The sequence below is a fragment of the Numida meleagris genome, chromosome 1, assembly GCF_002078875.1.
Source record: "Numida meleagris isolate 19003 breed g44 Domestic line chromosome 1, NumMel1.0, whole genome shotgun sequence".
In the NCBI taxonomy this organism is placed as follows: Eukaryota; Metazoa; Chordata; class Aves; order Galliformes; family Numididae; genus Numida; species Numida meleagris.
In genome coordinates, this window is record NC_034409.1 from 193,876,251 (window position 1) to 193,889,114 (window position 12,864).

The 12,864-nt window shown below is 51.6% G+C and overlaps 2 protein-coding genes across 9 annotated transcripts in view; one reads left to right on the forward strand and one right to left on the reverse strand.

The window, feature by feature from the left end:
* Window positions 1-7,251, reverse strand: SPCS2 (signal peptidase complex subunit 2). Of its 3 annotated transcripts, XM_021384166.1 has the most exons (6): window positions 7,144-7,231; window positions 3,435-3,584; window positions 1,554-1,637; window positions 1,284-1,444; window positions 741-875; window positions 80-266 (listed from the first exon to the last, which is right to left on the reverse strand). In XM_021384166.1, exons 2-6 carry the CDS (start codon window positions 3,510-3,512, stop codon window positions 80-82), a joined length of 645 nt encoding a protein of 214 aa, XP_021239841.1. In that variant the 5' UTR covers window positions 3,513-3,584; window positions 7,144-7,231. The 3 variants fall into 3 exon arrangements, with proteins under 3 accessions (XP_021239843.1, XP_021239841.1, XP_021239844.1); XM_021384168.1 differs by lacking the exon at window positions 7,144-7,231 and having other exon boundaries at window positions 1-266; window positions 3,435-3,512; XM_021384169.1 differs by lacking the exon at window positions 3,435-3,584 and having other exon boundaries at window positions 7,144-7,251.
* XRRA1 (X-ray radiation resistance associated 1) overlaps window positions 7,252-12,864 on the forward strand; it is a 22,977-nt gene continuing 17,364 nt past the window's right edge. For 3 of the 6 annotated variants that reach the window (XR_002434230.1, XM_021384144.1, XM_021384141.1), the window contains exons 1-6: window positions 7,252-7,398; window positions 9,525-9,631; window positions 10,919-11,073; window positions 11,276-11,347; window positions 11,776-11,848; window positions 12,177-12,274. Coding sequence is in view for 5 of the 6 variants with exons in the window: in XM_021384144.1 (XP_021239819.1) it covers window positions 7,340-7,398; window positions 9,525-9,631; window positions 10,919-11,073; window positions 11,276-11,347; window positions 11,776-11,848; window positions 12,177-12,274 (564 nt within the window). In the remaining variant the exon portion in view is untranslated. The remainder of the gene's footprint in view (window positions 7,399-9,524; window positions 9,632-10,918; window positions 11,074-11,275; window positions 11,348-11,775; window positions 11,849-12,176; window positions 12,275-12,864) is intronic. The other 3 variants (XM_021384142.1, XM_021384139.1, XM_021384140.1) reach the window with 1 other exon arrangement.

A 12,864-nucleotide genomic window follows, 5' to 3' on the forward strand; every position in this document is an offset into this window, starting at 1 on the left:
CAAAATTAGAGGCAATTTACTTTACTTTCTTTTGCTGCTTTCCTTTATTTGCGTTGAGTTCAGCTCCGTGGAGGTCGGATCACTTGGTTTTCTTCTCCAGAGCCAGGCTGTCGTGCAGCTTGGAGACCTCGGGCTCATAGGCCTCCATCACCAGCGTCCCGTTGGCGTCGAAGAACTTGGCGATGGACCTGGTGAACTCGGCTTCTCTCTGCTGTTTGGTTTTCCCACTGATGAAGGTCAGCTTCAGGGTGTACTTGTCATCGAACCTAGGGGGAAAAAAAAGCAGATTTCAGAGCGGAATTCATCAGATGTGGGTCAGCTGAGGCGCCGAGGAGGGGCAGCCCTCGTCTTTGGTACGGGGAGCCCTCAACAAAGGGGGTCCCACCACACATGGCTTTAATTATAACCCAATCAAAGCTTTCTGTACTCATTTGAAGGGATTAGGTTTTCCTTCCCCATTTCATAAGAAGCGAAATGTGAACGTTTGTGGCAAACGACCGCTTGGTGCTACTGCCTTTTTCTTAATTGGGAACGTCGTGAAACGGGTTTACAAGTCCAAAAACAAGAGGGAATACTTTGGATCTCACAAAGACACGGACAGAAGCAGCGCACGTTGGGCTGGCACAAAAACCACCACTCTTCTCCCCCCCATGTTGTTGGAAGTTGGCCAAAACGCAGCTTTCCTGCCCTGCATTAACTACAAGCAGCACCAGTGGTAGGGCAGCGTTGGAGCACGGCACCGTTTGAGGCTGGAGGAGAGCTGCCAGACGTCGTCGGGGTCCATCCCAGCCGGGTCCTTTCTGTGAGCCACCAGGAAGATGCTCTTCTCTTTGTAGGAGGTGTAGATAGTCAGGATTCCCATCATCACAAAATATGTTTGACCAAGTTAAGGAAATTCAGGTGTCGCGCACTCACCTGCATTGTCAAACAAACCGGTGGCACGCTGACCCTTGCAGCACACACTCACACACACACAAACCCACTGCCACCCCACGAGAAACATCACTCCAAGCAGGTTTTGGTACGGCACAATTCACTCTTAAACATGAGCTGGCTTTTGGAAAAGTCAATCAGAGCACCCCGAGGGGCCTGGATCCCCAGCACATGCAAGCACATGACAATCAGAGCACTGCGTCACATGAAGCGGAGTTGGCCCTCAGCTGATCTCCAGGTGGAGAAATTCCCACAGGGCCGACCACGGGACGACAGAGAAGGGCTTTGTGGTGCTTTAAGGGAAAATCAAACCCCTGTGGTCTAAAGAACAGAACGTACGTAAAGGATATGAGACGACGCAGAACGCGAGGACGGGCTTGGATTCGGGGAAGGGGTGCAGGTAATCCCAGATCAAAGCCACGATGGCGAAGAGACAGGAGATGGTGCAGATGATGAGGCGCCCATCGATCAGGCGGAAGTTTTCGACGTATTTGTACTTCTCCAAGAGGACCTGGGGAGGGGGGGGGAACACGAAGATGGGTTCACTCTGTGCTTTCCCATCGTCCTCCTCAAGAGCTCAAAGGTTCGGCTGTTTCCAAAGCGGCACCGTCACCACGCACCTTTTTGGCAGAGTCGTCCAAAGAGTTTTTCACGGCCGAGCCGTCCCATTTGTCAATCTTGACTGGTTTGTCGTCGATTTTCCACTGCAATGGAAAGCAAAGAGTGAGGGATTTGGGATGGGTTAACGGTTTGTTTTAACATGCTTGTGGCTGTTGGGAACACAAAGGTTAAGGAGAAGCCCCAGGACCTACAGAGGAGCTGCTGCTTGGGAAGAAGCGGGTGAGGTTGGGGGGCATCACACCAGAGCCACTCCAGCACTAAAGCTGCCACTGCCAAAGAATGGCTCTGCAGATTTAAACTCTGCCATCCGTAGTGGGGAAAACTGAGAAAGTGTTTGTTTTTTTTTTTTTTTACATTGGTTTTCTTCTGCTTTTGAGTCTGGTAGCTGCAGCTTGGCCTTCCTCCTGGTTTCTGAGCGTACTCATGGCAAAGAAGTGACAAACAGATCCACTGGGGGCTGATGACGGGAGGAAAAACTCAAAGGACCTTTAGCAACGGGGCTGTAAGAGACCACCAACATAAGGCATGGCAAAGAAGCACCGTGCAGGCTGTCCCCAGTACAAACCAAACTGCTCTCCTGTGCTCAGACCTCCCTCGGACCCATCTGCAGAAGCAGATCCTTCAGCAGTAACGAATCCCAGATACCACAGCTCGGGTGCTTAAAGGCATTAACCTTCCTTTGAACAACAGCATTTGTGGTGGCAGTTCTTCCTGGGTACCTGAGTCCGAGCCCTTTTGAAGCAGCACATCGTTTCAAAGAGTCACCTGAGCAACCTGAACAACTCCTCTCTGTTACCTCCTGCCCTCAGAGCCCCCCAGCTGCATTTACAACACACCTGTCAGAAGAGCTCATTTCCTTCTCTGGAAGGAGGACGTAAAACCCGACCTACTCCTCCCGCACTCGCGTGGGGGAAGGCGTGATTATCTTTCAGGATCCACAGGTATAAATGAGGTGCGCACAGCAAATGTGAAAGAAATGGAAAGAACAATTCTCCCAATTATATATGTTTCCTTACAAAAGCATCCACTGCAGTTTCATCCCTGGCCCCTTGGATTCCCACAGGCAGAACTATCAGGAGCAGGGAACAGGAAAGAAATCCCTATTTTTTTTCCCTCACAATTGGAAAGCTGGAAGTCAAAAAGCTCTGCATCCCAAAGGGGAACCCAGAATCATTGCCACGTGCCCCTGCGGCTCCCAGACACAGGTTCTGTGCCTCACGAGGGAGAAGAAGGAAAGACAAGCAGCGTGTCCACGCGCTCAGCACAACCCTAAAGCTCTTCTAAAACAGACAGCCCAGTGGAAAGCAATGAGCCTCACGGAGAAGGAAAAGCCCCCTCCAACCTGCAGGCTCTGCTGCTGCCGGTGATAAAACATCCACAAGAAGCAGCAGCCAGAGGGAGGCCCTTCAGACCAGGCCTGCCTCCAAGCACGACTGTGATTTTTCCCTCTAAAAGAATCGTTTTGAAGTCATTAACGAGATACGTGGCTTGGGTTGGAAGGGAACTTAAGGATCATCTAGTTCCATCCCCCAAATCCACGCAGATATTTTGATTGACGTTTTGCTGCGTTTCTAGGGCTGAGGCAGGACAGTCCTTAGGATAAAACACCCAACTCAGCGATGCTCCCTGCTCGGAGCACGCTGCAGGCGGACCTGTCCCCTGGTCAATCCGCTCCTGAGGGTACAAAGAGTGTTTATTCATTTCCACACATCTACAACGTTCACTGGGAAAAGCAGCTCACGTGCTCCGCGACTCAAGACAGAGCTGGGTAGATGCACAGGGAGCAGTGCAACCACCCTGGGCTTCCCAATTCTGGGGGGGGATCGTGGGCTTGATCCATCCCACGCGTCCCTTCCGGCTGTCACCTAATCTCATCTTACCTCAGGGATGTTTGTCACGGCTGGGAGTCTCTGCTCGTGGCAGCAGCGTGGTTCGCCTGGCATTAAAGCACGGCGCATCCATCTCACTGTCAAAACTCAAGTTTTTAGTCCAGCTGCTTATGTCCTAAAACCAACAGCTTCCTAGACAGGCTTGAAGATAGAACAGTTGGAAAATGTCAATGAGAGTAGACTCAGGAATCAAAAAAATAAATGAAAACCAAAGCCCCCAGGCTTATCACTGAAAGCCTCAGGATTTTACAGCTATTCTGTGGGCACCGTCCCTGGAGGCACCGGACTGCTGACGTGTCACTTACTGCAGGGATCTGTACAGGGGAACAGATGCATGGCCTGCTTTACCCAAAAAGCCCATGGCAGAGTGAGAACCAGATTCTGGATTCTTGTTCTCCATCCTGAACCACGTGATGCTGGAATTGCATTAAATGTCATACCAGTGATATTTAACCAATATCAATCTCTAACAGAGGTGAGAACCAGCACTTTCTGAAGTAGGAACTAAGCCCACGTGATGTATTTTTTGAAATAAAGCTGTTACTGGGGGGGGGAAAAAAAAGAATCTTTGCCTGAAGTAGAGAGCTCCAGTTTGGGCTTCTTTGTGAGTGAAGTTGCTTGGCACTGCAGCAGCAAAAGCCCAGCAATCCCAGAGTGGGTCAGGCCAGAGAGGATCTCGCAGTGGGGACACATTTTCACTGTGGGATTCAGCCAGGGAGAAGCTTCAGCCCTCCCTTCACCTCTGTCCTGCTGCTCCCCTGAGGTTCCCCCTCCCAATCCCACTCAGCACTGCACTGCAGCTCCTCTCTCGTTCTCTCAGGCTGACCTGCAAAGAGCCAGGGAGGGGCTGGGATGCTGCGCTGGCACTCACAGAAATCCAAAGTCATGTCAAGATCATTTTCAGTTCGGCTGCGACTCAACTCCTTTCTTTTAAAACCAAGTGACAGCAGCGTGCCTTCTCCTCCCCACCAGGGGATAACTACCAGGGGAATGCACATGTGGCATCCCACAGCCAGGCACGGGTGGATTTGGTACCCGAGAGCATGTCCGTGTAAGAGCAAGGCTTCAGCGTGTGGGCTGAAGCATGGACAGCAGTTACCTCATTTAAAAACAGAAGAAAAGTGAAATGGGAAATGTCATTTCAGAGAGCACAGGAAGCACACAAGGACCTGGCTGCCACACCTGAGCAACGCTGCTGCCTGCAGCTGGGAGACTGCGGGGAAGCATTCTGCTGTTTAGCTCCAAAACAGGAGCAGCAAAACATGGGCTTTGTTTTACTGCAGCCACCACCAGCTCCGAGCATTCCCACCTGTCAAGCCACCTTGCTCACCATCTGTGAAGTCAGCTTCACCTACATCCCTGCAGCAAGCTCCCTCCCTGGCTGCAGGCACAGAAGAATCCTATGGGAGGTGTCAAGACGTTCACATCTCAAAGACACAGCGCAAACTTCCCTTCTCCTCCTGCTTTATTCCTCCTGCTCTGCTGTCAGCTTCATTTACATCACACCCGACAACTTCTGGGGAGCCCACCTCTCCAAATATTGCTCTGAAGTTTAAGGCATGCTTTGAGTACTGAAAACCTAAGTCATAAGTAAAGAAGATTTGTTTCTACTGCAATTATACCAACACCAGTGCAGGCTCTTTGAACTGAGACACCGAAGCTGCAGCCCAGGGAGCTGCAATGAGCCCCAGCAGGCAAAGTGCACTGTGCCCTTCAAGGCACTCAGTCCTGGTTCTATGGGGTCAGGAGGAGCTGTCTGGTTTTCATCAGCGCTGAAAGAATATGAGGACAACAGAAAATGGGATAATTAACATGCCAGTCTCCCTAAACTCACCCTGATTTAACTCACTGAAGTACATACACAAATGTGAAACAAGCAGCCCTACTGCAGGACTTCAAAGCCTCGGTGCCAAGCCACTGCTGTCCTGATTGAGAAAAACTTGAGCAATTTAGGGACTAAGAACACAATTTTCAAGATAAAGCCTCTGCAGCAGATACCCTGGTTCACAGAAATTGCCAGATTTAAGTCATCAGGGAGGAGGAAACAAAGGCACGTGGATCACAAGGGAGAGAGAGAAAAGAAAACCATCTGTGTGCGCTTCGTACTGGAGCTCTGTTGAAACTCCTGTCTGACGACGTACTTCCCTTAGCAACTGCTTCATTTCCTTCTGAAACAACCACAGCTTCACACACACAGGGCATGGCAGAAGGCACGGAACACCTTGAGAGTGTGGTACTTCTTAGAGCTCCTGAAGTGTAACCACAAAGTGCTCCCACGTCAGAGCTGAAGGCTACGCACAAAGACAGCCAGAAGTATTTCGTTAGCACCTCCCACTGACAGCATTCACTCACTGGCTGACACTATTGTTTTACAGAATTCACCCCAAGTCTTACACAACTATCTTCACCTCAAACAAATATTCAAAAACTGAGCTTTTCAGAATCTATAAATACACATGCATCAATGGAAAAAGAGTCAAACTGTTTTCAACTGCAACCATCCCTGCTCTGAAGTTCGCTGAAGGAAGCACGCCGCTCTGAAGGTACACCCTCCTTCCCCCGAGGCAGAGGCATCAGTTTTTTATCTTCTTGTGAAGAAAATGCCTCCAGGCCTTTCATTTCTAGGACAGAGGAGCATCAGCAACCATCAAACACAAGGACGGGCTGTAACACAACCACCTGTCTGCTTGGAACCGAGCTGAGATCAAAGCTGATACACAAGAAAGGTAAAGAAATAATAACTCACTGAATGGTTGGGCTGGAAGGGATCTTAGAGCTCATCCAGTTCCAACCCCTCCATGGGCAGGGACACCTCCCACAGCCCAGTGCCCACAGCCCCGGGCACTGTTAGTGATGGGCACCCATAGCTCTTGGTAGCAGTCCCAGGGCCTCCCCACCCTTGTGGTGAAGAATTTCTTCCTCATACAGAACTTAAATAAAGCTTCTTTTAGCTTAAAGCTACACAGATGACAAAGAGCCCTCCCCAGCTCTCCTGCAGCCCCTCTTGGCGCTGTAAGCTCTCTGCAGAGCCTTCTTTTCCCCACGTTGAACACCCCCAGCTCTCAGCCTGGCCCTGTAGCTTTCATAGAACCGTGAAGGTTGGAAAACACCTCTCAGATCCCCAACCCCAACCCAGCCCGACTGTGCCCTCTAAAGACGTCCCTCAGTGCCGCATACCCATGGCTCTGAAACACCCCTAGGGACGGCATCCCCCCATCCCCCCTACTCCCTGGGCAGCCTGTGCCGGTTCATTACCGCTCTTTCAGAGAAAAACTTTCCCTAACACTCAACCTGACCCCCAACCCCGGAGCCACTTGAGGCCGTCACCGCCCGCCCCACCGCTGCTACCCGGCCTCAGGGTCGGGCCCACCTCACCACAACCACCACCCCCGACCGAGACCCCTCCTCATCCTTCCCGGAGCCCCTACAGGCACCGGAAGATCAAATCACGGTCTCCTCAGAGCCCTCCCTTCCCCGGGCCGGACACTCCCAGCTCTCAACTCGGCTCTGGCACGGCCTCTCAGGGGACCACCCCACACGGCCCTCAGCACCCGGCACCCGGCCCCTACCCACCGTCTCCCGCTCCCTCTCCCCTCACACCGCCTCCGAGGGCCGGGATAAACCCGAGGGAAGCCCCAGGACCAGCGCTGAGGCGAAAGAAAACAGAAAAGGACCCAAAGGCCAGGCAGCCACCCCACACCTTATCGAGCAGCCCGTTCCTGCCGCCTTTGGCCGCCATCTTCTCGCCGCCCTCCGCCCCGCCCCACCCGCGCGATTTGGCGGCCTCTCATTGGCTGCGCGCGGGCGGCGGCGGGAAGCGCGGGGCGTGCTGGGAGTTGTAGTCCCGCTCCCCGCCTCCCTGGTTGCCATGGAGACGGCGCGGAGCTGAGGGGAAGATGGCGAGGAGGCCGCGGGGGGAGCACGCAAGAGGATGGGGCAGGCCCAGGGACCCCGGGTGAGGCCTGGAGCTGCTCTGCCGCGCCTGGAGAGCAGGAGGCTGAGGGGGAGCTCAACCAGGACTGTCATGGAAGCCTGTGTTGGGTTTGTGGGTGACTGAGGGCTATAGGTCCTCTGCTGAGGGAGCTGGGGCGGCTGGGCCTGGAGAGGAGGCTCAGGGCTGGGAATGTCGAGGTGTCGAGGTGTATCTGGGATGTGTGGGGCTGTGTTGGTGATGCGTGGGGGTTAAACGGGTGCTCACGTGTGGTGTGTGGGTCGGTGTAGGGGAGCGGATACAAGTGTGTGTTCACTGGTGCACTTTTTGCTGGGTAGAGAACGGGCTGAGAGCCAGGCCCGGAGAGTGGTGAATGGAGTCACAGTGGCGTTCCCCAGGGGTTGGTACTGGGGCGTGTCCTGTTCCATATCCTCACTGATGACCTGGATGAGGGCATTGAGTGCACCCTCAGTACGTTTGCAGATGATGCTAAGTTGGGGGGAAGTGTCAATCTGCCTGCGGGTAGGAAGGCCTTACAGAGGGACCCGGGCAGGCTGATTGCTGGGCTGAGGCCAATGGCATAGAGTTCAACAAGACCAAGTGCTGGGTCCTGCAGTTTGGCTGCAGCAATCCCAGGCAACGCTACAGGCAGCGTGGTTGAAGGCTGCAGGAGGGAAGGGATCCCAGTGTACCCAGGTGGCCAAGAAGACCAATGGCATCCCAGTCTGTGTCAGCAGTAGCGTGGCCAGCAGGAGCAGGAGGTGATTGTCCCTCTCTGCTGGCACTGGCAAGGCTGCACCTTGAGTGCTGTGCTCAGTGTTGGGCCCCTAACTACCAGAAAGACATGGAGGTGCTGGAGAGTGTCCAAAGAAGGGCAACGAAACTGTGAAAGGTCTGGAGCACAGTCCAGTGAGGAGCAGCTGAGGGAATGGGATGGTTCAGTCTAGAGAAGAGGAGCTCAGGGGTGATGATATTGCTCTCTACAGCTCCTGGAAGGAGGTTGTGGCGAGGAGGGGTCAGCCTCTGCTCCCAGGCTACAGTGGTAGGTTAAGAGGTGATGGCCTCAAGCTGCACCAGCGGAGGTTCAGGTTGGATGTTAGGAAAGATTTCTTCTCAGAAAGGGTGGTGATGCGTTGGCACAGGCTGCCCAGGGAGGTGGTGGAGTCACCGTTCCTGGAGGTGTTTCAGAGCAGTGGAGATGTGGCACTGAGAGACGTGGTCTAGAGTAATCACGAGCGTGAGTTGATGGTTGGACTGGATGATCTTAGTGGTCTTTTGAACCTTAACAAATGGGGTATGTGTATGTGGAGTGCAGCTGTAGGGGTTGTGTAGATGGGTGTAGGGTCCACCTGTGTGTCAGTGTGTGTTAATGTGTGCCCTCCACTGCCACCATCTTACTGTCTATACCACACAGCAGGTGACAGTTGTCCCAAGTACCATTACCATACGTGAACACTGTAGTCAAGCTGTGCTGTGGGGTGTCAGAGCAGTGTCCAGGTGTGGAGACACCGTTACAGTGACACCTGGAGACTGTCACCTCCTCATGCTACAGGACAGGAGGCTGTTGCCTGTGCATGGACACAGAGGTTGGAAGGACCTCGTGCACACACAGTGACAAAATCCATAGTGTCTCCATCTCACTGAAGGCATTCTTTGAGGGTCTCCAGGATGGAGGTGTTAATTACTGATGGAGCACCTTCCAGAGTTTAGTTGTGGGGTTTGGAAGATGTGCAATTTGTCTCCCGGAGCCTTCTCAGATCACGGTAGAAGGGAATGGGGGGAAGGAAGGTGGGCATGGTGGTGATGGGTTGATGCTTTGAACTGATGATCTTAGCAGTCTTTCCCAACCTTAACAATTCTGTGATTCTATAAGGAGGAATGGATAAAGCCAAAATCCCACAAACCATTGTCCATGCAGCCTGACTCACACACAGCATCTCGCTGTCCTGAGGTGGAAAATCAAGCACATCCATGTACCACCTCATTTACTCCTCCATTCTAAGAGAAGTGATGCTCTTCACGTGTCATTAACAGTGTTCCTTTGTGTATAAGCTGATTCATGACTACCCTTGCACTTAGCTGCTTAAAGCAAAGTAACGCTAGAAGTGGTGAAAAAATTAACCCACGTATTTGTTTCCCACTCTTTCCAGGAGTACTGCAGTCAAGATGGCTACAGCAGGACTCTACAGAATGGGTGATGGGAGCAATTATGCAGCTAACTGCTTTTCTGCCAGAAACATTTTGCGCAACAGGAGAGGTGACACTTCTTTGAGAGCTGCTGGCAAAGTCATCCTGTAGATCGTGCTGTGTCTGTGTGGGCAGATCTGCCTTCCATGCAGGTGGTGGGCCAGTTAGAGGGAACATTCAGCGGTGGTTTTCTGTGTCAACTTCATAGGGGATAACCTAGAGAACAGAACTTAAAACTGTGCCTGAAAAGTCTTAAAGTTGATTGAAACTTAATTGAAATGAAAGGGGTGGAATGCCTAGCGCGTCTGTTAAGTAAGGGCTCCAGCACTCATCTCAGCACGATGGGAGGAGAGAAGCAGCACCTAAGCTTCAGGAAAGGCAGATGGATAGCACCGTGTGGTTCTCCATCAGCTGTTCTGAGATAGAGCTTCTTCACGTTTGAGGGTAACACCTGTGAAGTGCTCAGAAGTGGCAGAAATATCTTCTGATAGTTGAGAAATAGTGGAGAGGTCTACCAGGCTGGTCAGGGGGCTGGAGCACGTGATATTTTAGGAGAAGCTGAGGGCACTGAGCTCGTTTTGTCTTGCCAAGAGGAGTCTGAGACCAGCTTGGTGCTTGCAGCTGCAAAGAAAGCTATGAAACAGTGAAGTCAGACTCTTCTTAATAGTGGCAGGCAGCATAAGGAGGCCAAAAATTGCAGCTGGGAGATTTAGGTTGGACATCAGCAGAAGCTTCTGGAGGAGGTGCATGCTGAGTTAAAATCATCATCATTTGAGTTGGAAGGTACCTTAGAAGGCCATCTGGTCCCACTCCCCTGCAATGAGCAGGGACATCTACACCTAGAATTGCCTTGGGAGGCAGTGGAACTGCTGGACAAAGCCACCACTGACTGATCTAGCGTTGCTGATAGTCTTGCTTTGGGTGGGAGACTGGACTTGCTTGGCTGTGGCTGCAGCTTTAATGTTCCTGTCTTGAGTATATAGCCACCGATCATTTTATATTCCAGTATTCAGGTTAAGTATTAGGAAAAAATTCTTCTTTGAAAGAGTGGTCAGGCACTGGCACAGGTGGTGCAGGGAGTAATGGAGTCACCGTCCCTGGAGGTGTTCCAGAACTGTGGGGATGTGGCACTGAGGGACGTGGTCAGTGGGGATGCGTGGGGTTGGATGTGGTGATCTTACAGGTCTTTCCCAACCTTAGTGATTCTTTGTTTCAATTATTCATAAATAAATTTGATTTTAAAATGATGAGTTTTGCTGCTGGGTTGAAACATCAGGTGCCCCTTTGAGAAAAGTGCACTCTGAGCGTTGTGAGGTCACCTTGCCATCTCCTCTGCCTTGTTGTGGTGTTGTGCCAGAGGCTGGCCGCTGCCTGCTGGCACCCATAGGCAACCCATGGCCCTGGGCTGAGCAAGGAACCACCAGGGAGACACCAGAGGAGAGGAGGAAGCCTCCAAGTGCTGCCTCTGAGGAAGAAAATGATGAAGACCATATCCTGGATGAGCCATTTCTGGTGAGTGCCCCTCCCTTCCCCAACTCCCTGACACTTTCTCCCCACTTGCTGTGACCCAAGGCACAAGTTGAGGGTATCACTCGGTGAAGGAGGGGACACCTGAGGTCTGGTTTTGGGGTCCAGGTCCCAGAATGAGAGAAGATTGCTTATGGACGTGGTGCAGGGCTTAGCATTTGTGTTTGGTTTTGTTTTTTCCTTCCAGATGAAGCACCACTGTTTGAAGAACCCTTCTGACCTGTGCTCTGTGAACATAAGCAGCCAAAATCTGGTGTCTGTGAGTACTAGAGGCTCAATAAATGTTAATGTACTACTGCCTTAAAAATTGAAAAAATTACTACACTAGCACTTATCAGAACTGAGGTGCTGATAGCTTTGTAGTGTGTTTTTTAGGGTTCTGGCCTGTTGCTATGAAGGACAGATGTGCTGTAGAGTGGCTGAGTTTGGTGGGCCACACGTGGGCAGCAGTGAGGGCACAGAGGGAGCTTTGCTTTGGAGCTCAGGTAGTCCAGGTCTTCTGGATGCCAGCCACCAGATTAGCTGTGCTTCCCCCACGGGGATGCTCTCCATAGTCAGACAACCAATGGGACATCTAATTAGGGGAAGTGCTGTGATTTAGGCCTTATGAGGAACAGAGAGACACAGTTGTTTCAGATCAACTTACAGCCAGAGCTATGAGCATGTATATTTGAATATATTTTTCAGGCTAAAGAAGATGATTTTGAGAAATTTGATTGTGTTGCTTTTATAAATGCTGCTGAGAACCTGCTGACATTAGGTAAGGGATTGCATTGCCAAAAAAACCTGCTTTTCAAGCCAGGGTAGCTTGTGCTTGTCTAAACTCAGCTGAAATCCTCGCACCAATTCACTGTTGACTTCATCATCTGTAGGGATGATCATTGTGTGCTGCTGTGGTATCTGTTACTAGAAAGCAAAGCTCTTTGCAAAGAAAATCCCCACTTAATACATAGAAACGTTGAATAAAGAAATGACCCAACAGCTCAGAAGTCTAATGGTAGAGCTGAGAGGTGACCCAGACAGGACCTGGCTTGTTCTGTTACTGCTGTTTCTCAGTTGCTAGAACATTTCTTCTTCCACTCTTGCAGAGCCATTTCGGAAGTTTCCAAGGCTGCGGGAACTGGAACTTCCATTGAATGGACTGAGAAACCTGAAGATCACTCCTGGAGAGTTCAAGCATTTAGAAGTAAGTTGGGGGGGGACCTAAGGCTTATTCATCTCCTCCCTAACATAACGCTGAAGAATAACACGTAGCGTGGATGCGTGTCCTTTCAGTGTGAGTTCTCTGAAGCTGTAGGGTGATCCCCTCTTCCTGCTTCCTTTAAATCTGGGATGCCCTTTCTGTTGTCCCTCAGGGCTCTGCACGTCTTGCTTCTCTCAGAGCCATCCCTTCCAGATTGCCATCTCTCAGCCCTTTGCCATAGGGCTCTCAGTTTCCCCATCATGCACCACCTCTCTGTGCTGTAGGATCCTCTCCACTCAGTCCACTGTGGAGTCCCCACAGTAGATCCTGTTGTTCTCCTCACCCCCTGCCTTTCTTTTACTCCTCATGCACCTTCACTCTGAGGTTCTGGGGTCACCCCAGTGCCAGGCAGGCTGTCAGTCACCACTGTCATCCTTCACCCGATGCTGTATGATGACTGGCAGGCCCCCATCCTGCTCCATGCCGCCCTCTACCTCCCTGTGTCCCATCCTCCTCCTCTCCAGGTATCTGCAGTTTCCGTGAATTATGGGCTGCCTTTCTAACACAGCAAAGGGGTAAGTTTTTTTTTTTTT